The following is a 12,220-nucleotide window of genomic DNA, read 5'->3' on the forward strand; positions in this document are numbered from 1 at the left end:
CAATAAAATTACGGGAAATATGAACATATTTCAGACATAGCAAGACGTGGTGATTAATCATGATTCATTAATTTGAAAAACGTGATTAATCTGATTAAAATAATGATTATTTTAATCATTTGACAGCCCTAATATATATACATACATATACTGTATTAACAGTAGAATGAAATTGCAGCAGCTCAATTTCCAGTGCAAGACAGTACAACAGTACAAAATATAAAGAATTAGAAGAATAAATAAGGATTTAGATTGTACAGGAAGATTGGTCGCCTTGGTTACAGAGTGTTGCGGGAGATGATGGCTCTAGGAAAGAAACCGTTTTTTAGTCTGTTTGTCCGTACCCTGATACATATGTCCTGGAAGATGCTGAGAGCTCTGCTGACGCACCGGGAGTTGTAGAGGTCTGTCGGGGAGGGGAGAGGGTAGCCAATAATCTTCTGTGCTGCTTTGACTGTCCTGTGTTGCCTCTCTCTGTCTGCAGCAGTGCAGCTCCCGTACCAGATGGTCAGGCAGTACGTCAGTAGGCTCTCAACGGAGGAATGGTAGAAGGCCAGCAGCCACGTTGTTGACATGACAGCTTTCCATTTCTATTTATCTACAAAATGAAATCCAGTAACAGTTATGTGTCTGTCAACCCATGATATATTTACAAATTTCTTTGTAAAAAAGTACAACTTTAAATTAAAAAAAAATACACAACAGAAGATGACAAGCACCACATAAAACATAAGGTTTACACATTGTAATCACAATCACTGTTTGAGTTTCTCGCTAATTCAACTGTTTGGATGCTGTTAAAATGTCTTCATTACAGTTACACACTTGTGTCTGGCGACCTGAAACTTATAAGTAAACCTTTTATGGCACACGTTGCAACTGAACGGTTTCTCCCCAGTGTGCGTTCTCATGTGTGTCTCGACAGACCGTTTACAAGTGAATCTTTTGGGACAAAGCGAGCATGGATATTTTTCCTCTTCCATGTGCAATCTCATGTGTGTCATCATATTTTCCTTTCTTGAGAAACTTTTCATACAAACTGAACAGGTAAAGGGTTTCTCGCCGGTGTGTATTCTCATGTGTACTGTCAAACTTCCCCTCTGGGTGAACAATTTCCCACATTCTGGGCAGTCAAAGTGTTTGCTATTAGTCTGATGTTTTGTGTCACTTTTAGAGTCCTTGTTACCCTCCAAAGGTTCTTCAGTGTCGTTACTGTTATCGGTCTCTGAAGAGTGTGACATCATATTGTTCATATATGACAGTGGAGCAAAGTTGATGTCTGCTTGTGATCCTCCATGCTCCCCATCATTTTCTGTTCTTATGTGTTGAGTTAATAGGTCATGTGTTGAGGTCAAATGTGCTCCTGTGTGTTTTCTCATGTGGGCCGTCATGTCATAGTTATCTCTGAATCTTTTAGCACAAAATGAACAGGAAAAGGGCCTCTCCCCTGTGTGTACGATCATGTGTCTTTTCAAATTTGCCTTTAAGGAGAATCTTTTAGCACACACTGAGCAAGCAAAGGGTTTCTCTCCAGTGTGTATTCTCATGTGTATTGTCAAATTTCCCCTTTGGTCAAATGTTTTCCCACACTCAGAGCAATCAAACAAGTGTTTGTTGTCAGTGTGATGTTTCACATCACCTCTAGAGTCCATATTGCTATTCGGAGGTCCTTTGTTGTTACCAGTGAGATCGGTCTCAGGAGAGAGTGACATCATGTCCTCGCCATAAGAATCTGTTGTCATGTGTTGAGTCACAGGCTCTGCCCCTCTGTTCTCCTCTCTTTGACAGTGATGAAGCTGTGAGGACTGAACTTTGTCTTCATTGTCCTCGCTCTTCATATCAACCCCAGTAAATATCAACTTGGTGATGTCCGCCTCCTCCAGTCCCTGAAGCTGCTCCCATGATTCCTCCTCTTCCTCTTTAATGCGAGAGGGCTCTGGCTCCTTCTGTCGCACATTGGCACTCCACTCCTGCTGCTCGGAGGGCAACTCTTCTTCACTCCCCACCAACACCTGCTGGGTGCCTGCAGGACAACAACGGACCCTTTTGCTCAGCTCACTCTGTGTTGACAACAGACCAGTTGCTTCCAAAACCTGGGAGGTGAGAATAGAATTTCATTCTAAACAGTTCACTTTTTCAGACCAGTGTTAGTTAGATTTCCATACCTGACAGTTTCGGCTGATCACATGCAGTCTTTTTCAGAGCGGTCACGAGACATTTCTGTGACATGTCTTGTCAGCTGCTTTATAAAGAGGTCGGTGCTGTCCTGGCAGTGACAGCGTTTTGTTCAATTGTTTTCATATGGTTTTATTGATGTGTTTATATTCTTTTCTCATAGCTGCTTGCGCTTTCTCTCTGATGATCGCTAATGTATGGTCATGCAACCATGGCTGTGTTCTTTTTATGTTTAGTTTGGCTTGTTTTCCTTTTCTTTCTCTCACACCTGTTGTTTTGTTTTCCTTTTTGTATTGACCATTTTGGGTATTTACAAGAGGGTGTTTTTACTCGCACACACCTGAGATGTGGTCCTGAAGAAGAAGACAGACAGCAGATTGCGCTTTCGCCCTGTCTTCACTGGCAGACAGACAGGCCAACATCTGTTTACATCAGCTGACAAGACACGGCACAGAAACATCACGTGACCACTCTGAAGAACGCTGCAAGTGAGCAGTCGAAACTGTCAGGTATGGAAAAGAAAACACCGGTCTGAAAAAAGAACTGTTTAGAATGATGTTTATGTCTGACCAAACCTCATTGGAGAACTAGAATATATAATGTTTTGTTTAAAACACCCAAAAATGATAAACCTGTATGGAATGTGTGGGACAGATTGAGGAAGACTAGGTCAATCTATTTTGTGTGACAAAGCAAATTGTTGTAATATCTAATCATGTAGTAATTAATTATTATAAAAGTTATTTATACAATATGCCTAGGCACAATAACAAACAGACTGCGAAACAAAAATACCCCGGGGCCGCACTTTGGACACCCCTGCTGTGGTGTACTGTATTAATAGTATGATGACATTAAAAAGGGCAGGAGCCGTGTTGTTTGTCCCAGTACCACATCCGTCGCGTGACTAAAATTGGATAATGACCAGAATTTACGAAACGAAAGAACTCTGTTCATTAGGGGTTTTGAAGTAAATCATGATAAAAGATGAGGTACAAAAAAGTCAAACCAACCTGATCTGTGTAACCGAACTTGAGGTTTGAGAACAGCGTCCAGTAGTTGGCGTTGTCGCTCTGTTTCCTCTTTTGTTCGCGAAAGTTCATCCTCATACTCTGCTATGGTTCTTTCAAATAATCCCAATATCTCCTCAACAGCAGCATTTAGTCGCTGCTCCATCAATGCTCTCAGTATTTGGACTTTACACATTTTCCACACAATCACACTTGCTCTCTACTGGATAACCTCCGCAGCTAGCAAACAAACGTACTAAAAAGGCTAATTTTAAAAGTTTGGCCGTTCACTTTAGCCATTTACCATACGTCACCCATATGTGCTGAAATAAGTACAAATGCTACAACACAAGACATTTGACGTTGGCTCTCAGGCAAGTGATGTCGCCAACTTCCGCATTTTCTTCTTCGTTTGTTAGTTTGTGCGAGCTACGTCACCAAAAGGCCGCCATCTAACGGTTGTTCTAAGAAGAGAGGCGATTGTGACAACAGAACAACGCTGTGGGAAAAAAAAACATGTGATAATCCTGAGGCAGTAATGTGTCTAACACTGGAGCTCCACTCCTGATGCTCAGAGGGAACATCTTCTTGACTCCTGCACGAGGTATTCATAACCCTTAGTAACATTCAAAATTACGAGTGTGAATGAACGCCTCACAGTACAGAGGATTGTGGATCATTTTTAAGTGCAGTTTTCCTTTAATGTCCACAATGGAACAAGCTAGCAGGGTGTTAGCATGTTGTGTTAACTTGCATCTCTATCCTTTTTAATCAGCATTTAATCAGCGCAGGTACTGTAAATGTTTCCCATGTGTTATTGAATCAATTGTCCCTCCCCCATTTACCAGATTTAACAACAAATGAGTCAGCAGCAGCCCTGTCTCCACATAACTTCACATCTCTCTGTCCAGGTGAAGAAAGTGACTAACAATGTGTTCAATGACATGCCACTTAGTATTGTCGCAGGGAGTTTGTGGGAATGCATTAACAAGTACATTGATGATAACATATAGTATTTACAGTACAGTATCTTGCTGATTTAAAACATTACGGAAATGTCTTTCCGAGGCAAAGCTGATTTAGCTCAGGAGCTTACGCTACTTTCGGCAACAACAGTTGCATAGAAACAACAATGACACAATGTCCGTAAAAAAATGCAGACAGCAAACGAGTGTCTTGGTGTGTCTTCCTAGCAAATTTGAGAAACAGTAGAATCCGCTCTTCTGGCTGTTCTCTGTGATTAACGCTGAAACAGGCAACTAGGGAGGTGCTGTGTTACTCTGCCAGATAAATATAGTGTTTTGTGTTATCTGCTATAATAACAGTGCTGTAGCTTGATTAATAGTTATGCAAATGGGATACTCTATGTGTTTTTTAAGCACTATAATAGGTAGTAGGTCCTATGACGTGCATTGTTAGCTAGCTCATACTGAATCCTTTTCTCTCGTTAGAATGCACAGAAAAGGGAAATAAATAAATATGTGTTCATGTTTCACATAAGGATTATGAATTATGTGCAAAATCTAAAAAACCTTTCTTTTAAATCATAGCGCTTGCAAGTGGACAAAGCACATGGCTTCAAGTCAACTATCAGAAAGGGTACACCACTGTGAAAGGTTTCAGAAGCACTGAATAGTGTTTGTGTCTGTTGTTGTTCTGTAGATGTCCAGCAGGTGCCAATGGAGAGTCAAGAAGAGGTTCCCTCTGAGCACCAGGAGTGGAGCTCAAGTGTGTGTCAGCAGGAGCCAGATCACCCCACATTAAGGAGGAAGTGTACTTAACAACAGAAATTGATGGAGATCATTGTGAAGATTTATCCTAAAAACCAGACCAGACAGACTCTCAGCACCACTGTCTGATGTCACATTCTTCTGATCACTCTGACAACACCAAAGAACCCTTGCAGAGTAATAACGACTTTGATAAAAGATGATATGAGACATCACAATGACTTCAAACACTTTGACTGATCTGAATGTGGGAAATCATTTCATAAAATGGGGAAACACTTTGCAAATTGTCACTAGCCCAGCCTCTGAATATCATGAACCATTAATGACACACGCCACTGCAAAGCTAAATTCTTTTACACATTTCAAAGTACAAAAAAAGTAACGCACTAATTACTTTCCCCTGTAACTGATTACATTTAATAAGGTGTAATTCTATCACAAAGTTTTTTTTGGGAAAGTAACTAGTATGTGTGTGTGTGTGTGTGTGTGTGTGTGTATATATATATATATATATATATATATATATATATATATATATATATATATATATATATATATATATATATATATATATATATATATATATATATATATATATAACCACATCTCCCCAGTGCCGGCTGCACTCATGCATCCCCAGACCATGCTTAACTGTACCAAGACACAATTGTCTTGCCACTCACATCTGTTGGCGGATATTTAGACAAGAATGGCTGTGTTGATTCATTTTCAGTGGATAGTAAATCTATATAGGCTATACAAGAGGTACACTGACTACTTTAAAGTAGTTTAAAGTTAACTTTGTATACTATTGTCTCTTGAGAAGCTCCAACAACTTCTTACAATTTAATCAATTGCACATCACTAATATTGTACCTCAGTCATAAAATTCATTTGAGCAGTGCGTGGGTCTGGGTATCTTCCTTATGTTTTTGTGTCCTTGATTAATTTTCTTGTGCGCGCAAGTCGAACCCGCTCGTCCCCCTGAAGTAGTTCCGGTGTACGCCGTTATTAAAACGAGTAAGCCCATGTGAATGTCACCCCCAGGATGTTGCCCAATCAAGGGCTCGCTTTCACTGGACGGACATTTATTTGCTCAAATGGAACGTTATATGCTATGAAGGCGTCCACGAGTCGAGCCAATCACAATAAAGAAGGCGGGGCTAAGCAAGCACAGGCTGCTCTGACAGAGAAGCACTTTCAACACCGAGGCAGATTGAGGAGGAAGAAAAAAAAAATCACACCACTACGCAAATCCTTCCAATGGAGGAGGGCCAGGACGTTGAAGCTTGCTCGGCGAATGAAAATAAGGTCTGCGAGCTAGCCAAATAGCGCAACGAACTAACGGGTAAGAGGAGAATAAAGTTGTAAGTAACGCTTTGTATGTTCAAAAATGTGAGCCGCCTGGGACGTGGTTGGTTGCATCCTGATGTAGTCAACGCTAACTTTGTCGTTGAGGTTTAAACGCAGCCTTAGCATGCTAAACATGGACTTTTTAGAAGACCGTAACAGTCTAATAATAACTCTCTTTTTCTGATTTCAACCTTGACGCATTGTTTGTCATCACTTTTTGAGCACTTGCGGTAAAGCAGGCTGCCAGTTAGCATTGCAGCCCGTGTTAAACATTAACTTCAAACTTGCTCTTGTTGCTAACTAGCATCTCTCTTTTACATTAGCACTTTACCATAATACAGTAGCAACGATATTAGTAGTTAGCGCAGAGCTGCTGTGACTTAAGTCTACATGCTAATGTTTTCTTCTTGTACTAATTGGAAACCATTGTGTATTGTACTTATGCGCAATATAGTTGCAATAAGTACAGACACACACACTTAAAAACAAAGTGATTGTCTTGAAAGGAATAACAACATTCAACATTTATTTCTACGAGAGGTCACTCTGCAAAGATGGCTTGTTTAAAGGGACTTACATGTCCAAGCTTGGTGATGATTTAATATACATTTGCACAATACAATTAGAAAAAAACATGCACACATACACACATAAAAACATGCAGTGATTAAAAAAAAAAGAATAACATCCCCACGTTTATATCTGCGAGAGGTCACCCTTTGCAAAAATGTGTGTTTGGAGGGACTTCTATGTCCAAGCTTGGTGGTGCTTATATTGGCAGAACACAGAGAAAGGGAGCGCTTTGTAACCAACTTTGAACCGAGGACTTTATTCTTGCCTGGAAACAGTTGTTTGCCATGTGTAGTTTTTACAGACTGAAAATAATTTGGTCAGTCTGTTGTGTGGCTGGGTAACTGGAGGTGTGTGCAATATGGGCCGACTCATTTCACAGAGAAAGGGTCACATTCAGGACATCTATAAGCGCTAAATTGCTCCATCTACTCCATCATTGCAGGTGGGTACCCAGGAGACAATTTTGAACCCCTCCCATCACAAACATTTAATTAACCAATAAAAGGCGGGGGCAGCATTAGGTGCTGTTTGACAGATGATCACACCATGACCGTCACATGATTGTTCAACAAATCCTGTATTAAATGGAAGCTTTTCAACATGCTACGGCCACAAGATAGTCTTCGTGGCATGTGTTAGCAGTTAATTTGCTCAGACATGATTGTTTTTGTTTTGGCACATCTGAAGGAAAGTGGGAGGTGGACGCTGCCCAAGTTAGGGCAAGACACACTATATTACACGCTGGGATCGCCCCAGGCGGCAATAGTACTAGCCACAGGTGATCCGTTTTTGTGATCTGCATTGAAAGCCATTTATCAGCATATGCTCCGGCCGATACTGATCGGTGGCCGATTCATCTGCTTAAGTTTATACTCCAAAACTTTCTGAAACTGAAAATGATCTGTATTTTCTGTTTCAGACATTTGTACTACTAATGGCATTATATAATAACAGTGTACACGTGTACAGTTCATATGTGGTTCATGATGTTGATGTTTGATCCTGGAACAGATTATTTCTATTTCTGTTATTTCCTGTGGGGACATTAATTGAAAAAGCTTCATACCAGAGCACAGATGTGCTGTGTATTCTCTTCCGTCAAAAATTCAAAGAACACATTCTCATGGTAGCAATGGTCATCAGAGGTGAAATTCTCATGATTAGTGTGTTAGTTTGGATTAATGCGCTGAGACATTAATGGCATTGAAGAGCATGTGCGGATGGATGAAAACACTGAGCTCCATAAAATGCTGCAACTGAGCCCCCCCCCCCCCCCCCCCCCCCCCCCCCTCCACACACCCAACTAAGCTGCTCCGCATGGATTAACAGTGAAGTCAGCATTTGAGCGTACAAAAAATGTCTAAAAATGCTCACGTAACATCAAAACACAACCTGTCTTAAGTGTTATTGTTGGTAGTGGACATTTCTTTTCTAATTTGTTCACTGAATGAAAGGCCCCCCCAAAACACCCCCACCCCCTGCGCCGGTTTCTGCTGACTGTCATGTTGCACTGCAGAAAGTGTGTTTACGCTGGCTCAGGACTGGTGACTCGGGACTAAAGCAAATATTTGGGCTGATGAAGGCCCTTCAGCACCTGCTTCAATGCCCCCTAACCTCCCCCAGTCATCGCTTCACCTGTTTCAACGTGGGCAGATTATTATTTATTTTATTCCAATAATTGTCACTTCAGAGTAGATTACTGGTAAGACCGACCATCTTGTATTGCACTTTTTTGGGTAATTTTGCCCATCATCAACAATTCTTATGTGAAACATGAACACATATTTCTTTCCCTTTCTGTGTGTAAAATGCGAGAAAACAAGTTAGCATGAGGGTGCTAACAGCGGATGCCATAAGATCCACCTATTTTGATGATAAACCTCTAACAGTGTGTTATTGTTTCATACACAAGCTGTGATCATGCATTAACATGTACATTCATGATAACACGTGATACTTTCAGTATTTGGCCTTATTTTGAACTTTGAACTTCTGACTGGAACTTTTTTCTTAGGCACATTGTTTTCACACAGCTGATAGGAGGAGCGCTATATCTGTCAACAACAACAGCAGCACAGAAACAGCGTGTCGGTTTGCTCTTAGTAATCATAGCAGATTTTGTGAGAGCTGCCACCACCGACGACTATTTTGGACAAATGAGGAACCAGAACCTTATCTTTGAAGCCTGAATATACGGAGGGTGAGGATTACCCTACTTAGGTAATGCTAAATGTTTCATGGATATCAGTAAAATGAACATAGTCACTTACAATGTCCGCTCTCATTGGCTGTGTCTTCCAGCACAAGACCTGTGTTACCTGTTGAGATAGTAAATTCAACGTAGTAATCAGGTAAAAAAATGCTGACAGTAAATGAGAATCATCTTGAAATTGAGAGCCAGTACTATTCACTCTTCAGTCTGTCCCATTGTTTAGTTGGTAGCGTGTGGAATTTCAAAGTTGACAAACTTATTCTACAATACACGTGCGAGGCATGATTTTTAACCTTGTGTTAACTTTTCCAAAGCTCACAACACTGTAGCAGCTGCAGTAGGTATTGTACCGCTCGGCAATGCCTTGAGGTGGCGCTGAGACGAGCGAGGCGTTGTTACTCTGCCAGAAAAAAAAAACTCTTTGTGTTAGCTGCTACAATAACAATATCGCTGTAGCTTGGTTAATATACAGGTCCGTTTTGTAAATGGAACACTGTTGGTGTTTTTTTAAGGCTTTATTGTTGAAATATACGGGTCCCCTGCTGTCCGTTGTCGGCCCCCTCATGCTACCTTATTTTCTTTCTTTAGATCACACAGAAAAGTGAAAGAAGTATGTCTTCATGTTTCACATAAAGATTGCGGATGATGGGCAAAATTCCAAAAAAGTGCAGTTTTTCTTCAAAGGAATATTAATATTATTACTGTATATTATCATGCTAGGTTAGCCTATTTCTGAAGAAAAACAAGGTGAACAAACTGAGAGCAGAAAGCAGAGCTCAAGGCTGAATGTCAAGATGTGTAGCAAAGCCTGTTTATTTTTACCATGCTGTCTCCCATTAACTGGTGGGTGTACAAGGTGCGGGCTGATCTACTTAGATGTCGGTCGGAGGCTGTAACAGGCTGTAGGCTGCTAGTTTTTTTTTCATATTTAGTTCTCATAAACAGGCTTTAGGGACACACATTACTGTTAGAACATCATTAAAAAGTCTTACATAATGATGGGCTTTAAAGTCATTTGGAAACATTGCTACTAAGGTTTATATTGTAATATACTGCAGAATTTACTTAGCTTTTAGTTGGTTGTTGTTTCTTTCACCAATTGCATCAAGTACAGTGCACCAAGAGCAGAGTCAAGATAGAAATAAACCATAATTGAGCACTGCTGAGGAAGATTACCCCGAGCTTGAGCTTAATTGATGTTTGGGTCTGCCTTGGCCAAGCAAACCACCCTCTTTTTTTGCCATCAAATTGGGCCGCAAGAGTTTTCACCATATTTAGTTATGTTGCACCATTCCCACATTCAAATCTGGGCTTATGCTCATCATCCGCGGGCAAGGAAAAGATGAGAGGAATGTGTGCTGAAACACAAAGGTTAACCTTCTGTCACTTTCCTTGCCAGTCAAGACAGGCGAGTCATGTTTCCTGCTAAGGGAGACGTGGTGATTACGGTCGGCCTAAGCCTGTCATTTAGTGCTGGTTTGAGCCACATATAGGCCCACGCTCCTTTTTCTCCAATTGACTTGTGCTAAAAGTTTGGCCTTGCAAGTGTTCACTTTTCTTGCACTTGTGTAACTGTGCTTCCTATATAAAGCTCAACACTGCCACAGAAATGTACACTGGAGCCTTTGAGGTCCAGCACGATATGTCCTTGTGTTCTAGTAGTCCTCAGATTTTTGTTAAAAACTAATGGAAAAAATAATAAAAAGTTTGTCCATTATGTAGCGAAAATCTTTTCAACTGTACTTATATATTTTTTCAAGTAACATTAATTCATAATGCTCATTGAAGTATAAAAATAATTTACCTTTGTTAAAGGCACTTTAACCCTTTAAAATGTAAAGGGCTGCATGGGGTACGAGTGGTTAGCGTGCAGGCCACACAGCTAGGAGACCCGAGTTCGATTCCACCTTCGGCCATCTCTGTGTGGAGTTTGCATGTTCTCCCCTTGCATGCATGGGTTTTCTCCAGGTACTCCTCCCACATTCCAAAAAACATGCAAGCTAGGTTAATTGGCGACTCCAAATTGTCCATAGGTATGAATGTGAGTGTGAATGGTTGTTTGTCTATATGTGCCCTGTGATTGGCTGGCGACCACTCCAGGGTGTACCCCGCCTCTCGCCCGAAGACAGCTGGGATAGGCTATAGCACGCCCGCGTGAGGATAAAGTTAATGAATGAATAAAGGCACTGTATGCAGTAAGTTTCTCCAACTGCCGACAGGGTGGCAACATTTGAACACTTATTACTCAAAAAACGGGCATCAATTAAATTAAGTTTTATGTCAAATAGTCCGAAATTTGTTTCACACAATTAAAGGTTGCCCCCTATTTATTTTTCCATAAGTTGGCAAACTTACCAGTTAATTTGGCCATTTTATTTTATTATTATTGAATATTTTTTGTTGCTGCACACTTCAGCCCAGTAATTGACAGTAACGTGTAAAAGAGTTAGTTTTCCAACCCACACTAACTCCTAAAGCAGAAGAAAAGAGACAAACACCAAAGGAGAACGTAAAAAGAGAGCGGTATTGGAGTTCTAATGTATATGACGTCACCAATGAGGTCTTCTCGAAGCTTGGGACAGAATCAGTGTGGGTAGAGAAAAGACACTATTCATTTTTGGGTAATCATCAGTCACACGGTGAAAACATGAGGAAATGTGAATATTTACTTTGCAAGTCAATTTTGGTATGTGTCCGATGAAAATCGACCAGTCCTAATTGTAGCAGTAGGTGCTCTGCACATTTTTTAAGTAAGTGGCTGATTCTTCAGCACTGCTGCTGTTGTTTAAGATTTATGATGGAAAATTTCAGTGCCACTTAAAAAGTGTAGAAAGAAGTTAACCAGTGTTAATAGTTAAACGTAAAATAAAAACTCTTCATTTGATTTGAGGTTACAGGGCTTTTCATAGCACTGAGTCTGCACTTTTAAAGGTTTTTAACGACCTATTTTTAATAACTGACTCTGGTGGTTCAGCCATTTTAGTGCTTTTAGACCTGACTGCTGCTTTTGACACAGTGGACCATACCATTCTTTTATCTCGCCTGGAGAACTGTGTGGGTGTCAGGGGGTCTGCTCTTGAGTGGTTTAGGTCGTACCTGTCAGGGAGATGCCTTGCCGTGGGACTTGGGGGATCTTACTCCTCCACTGCTCCGCTTGACTGTGG

General features: G+C 40.8%; 1 protein-coding gene across 3 annotated transcripts; it reads right to left on the reverse strand.

Moving 5' to 3' along the window:
- Window positions 1–129: 129 nt before the first annotated feature.
- LOC131129071 (gastrula zinc finger protein XlCGF57.1-like) lies at window positions 130–9,133 on the reverse strand. Of its 3 annotated transcripts, XM_058072198.1 has the most exons (3): window positions 3,189–3,681; window positions 2,516–2,610; window positions 130–2,093 (listed from the first exon to the last, which is right to left on the reverse strand). In XM_058072198.1, the coding sequence occupies exons 1-3, from the start codon at window positions 3,379–3,381 to the stop codon at window positions 798–800; spliced, it is 1,584 nt and encodes a 527-aa protein (XP_057928181.1). In that variant the 5' UTR covers window positions 3,382–3,681; the 3' UTR covers window positions 130–797. The 3 variants fall into 3 exon arrangements, with proteins under 3 accessions (XP_057928181.1, XP_057928183.1, XP_057928182.1); XM_058072200.1 differs by lacking the exons at window positions 2,516–2,610; window positions 3,189–3,681 and adding an exon at window positions 9,115–9,133; XM_058072199.1 differs by lacking the exon at window positions 2,516–2,610 and having other exon boundaries at window positions 130–2,023; window positions 3,189–3,678.
- Window positions 9,134–12,220: the final 3,087 nt, after the last annotated feature.

Source organism: Doryrhamphus excisus, chromosome 5, assembly GCF_030265055.1.
Source record: "Doryrhamphus excisus isolate RoL2022-K1 chromosome 5, RoL_Dexc_1.0, whole genome shotgun sequence".
Classification (NCBI taxonomy): Eukaryota; Metazoa; Chordata; class Actinopteri; order Syngnathiformes; family Syngnathidae; genus Doryrhamphus; species Doryrhamphus excisus.

Excerpts from the sequence above, each read along its gene's own strand:
- LOC131129071 (XM_058072198.1), bottom strand. The coding sequence starts at position 3,381 with ATGTGTAAAGTCCAAATACTGAGAGCATTGATGGAGCAGCGACTAAAT. Across the intron at positions 2,611-3,188 it reads AGTTCGGTTACACAGATCAG|CTGATGTAAACAGATGTTGG; the intron begins GTTGGTTTGACT and ends GTGTCTTGTCAG. Across the intron at positions 2,094-2,515 it reads TCTTCAGGACCACATCTCAG|GTTTTGGAAGCAACTGGTCT; the intron begins GTGTGTGCGAGT and ends CTCACCTCCCAG.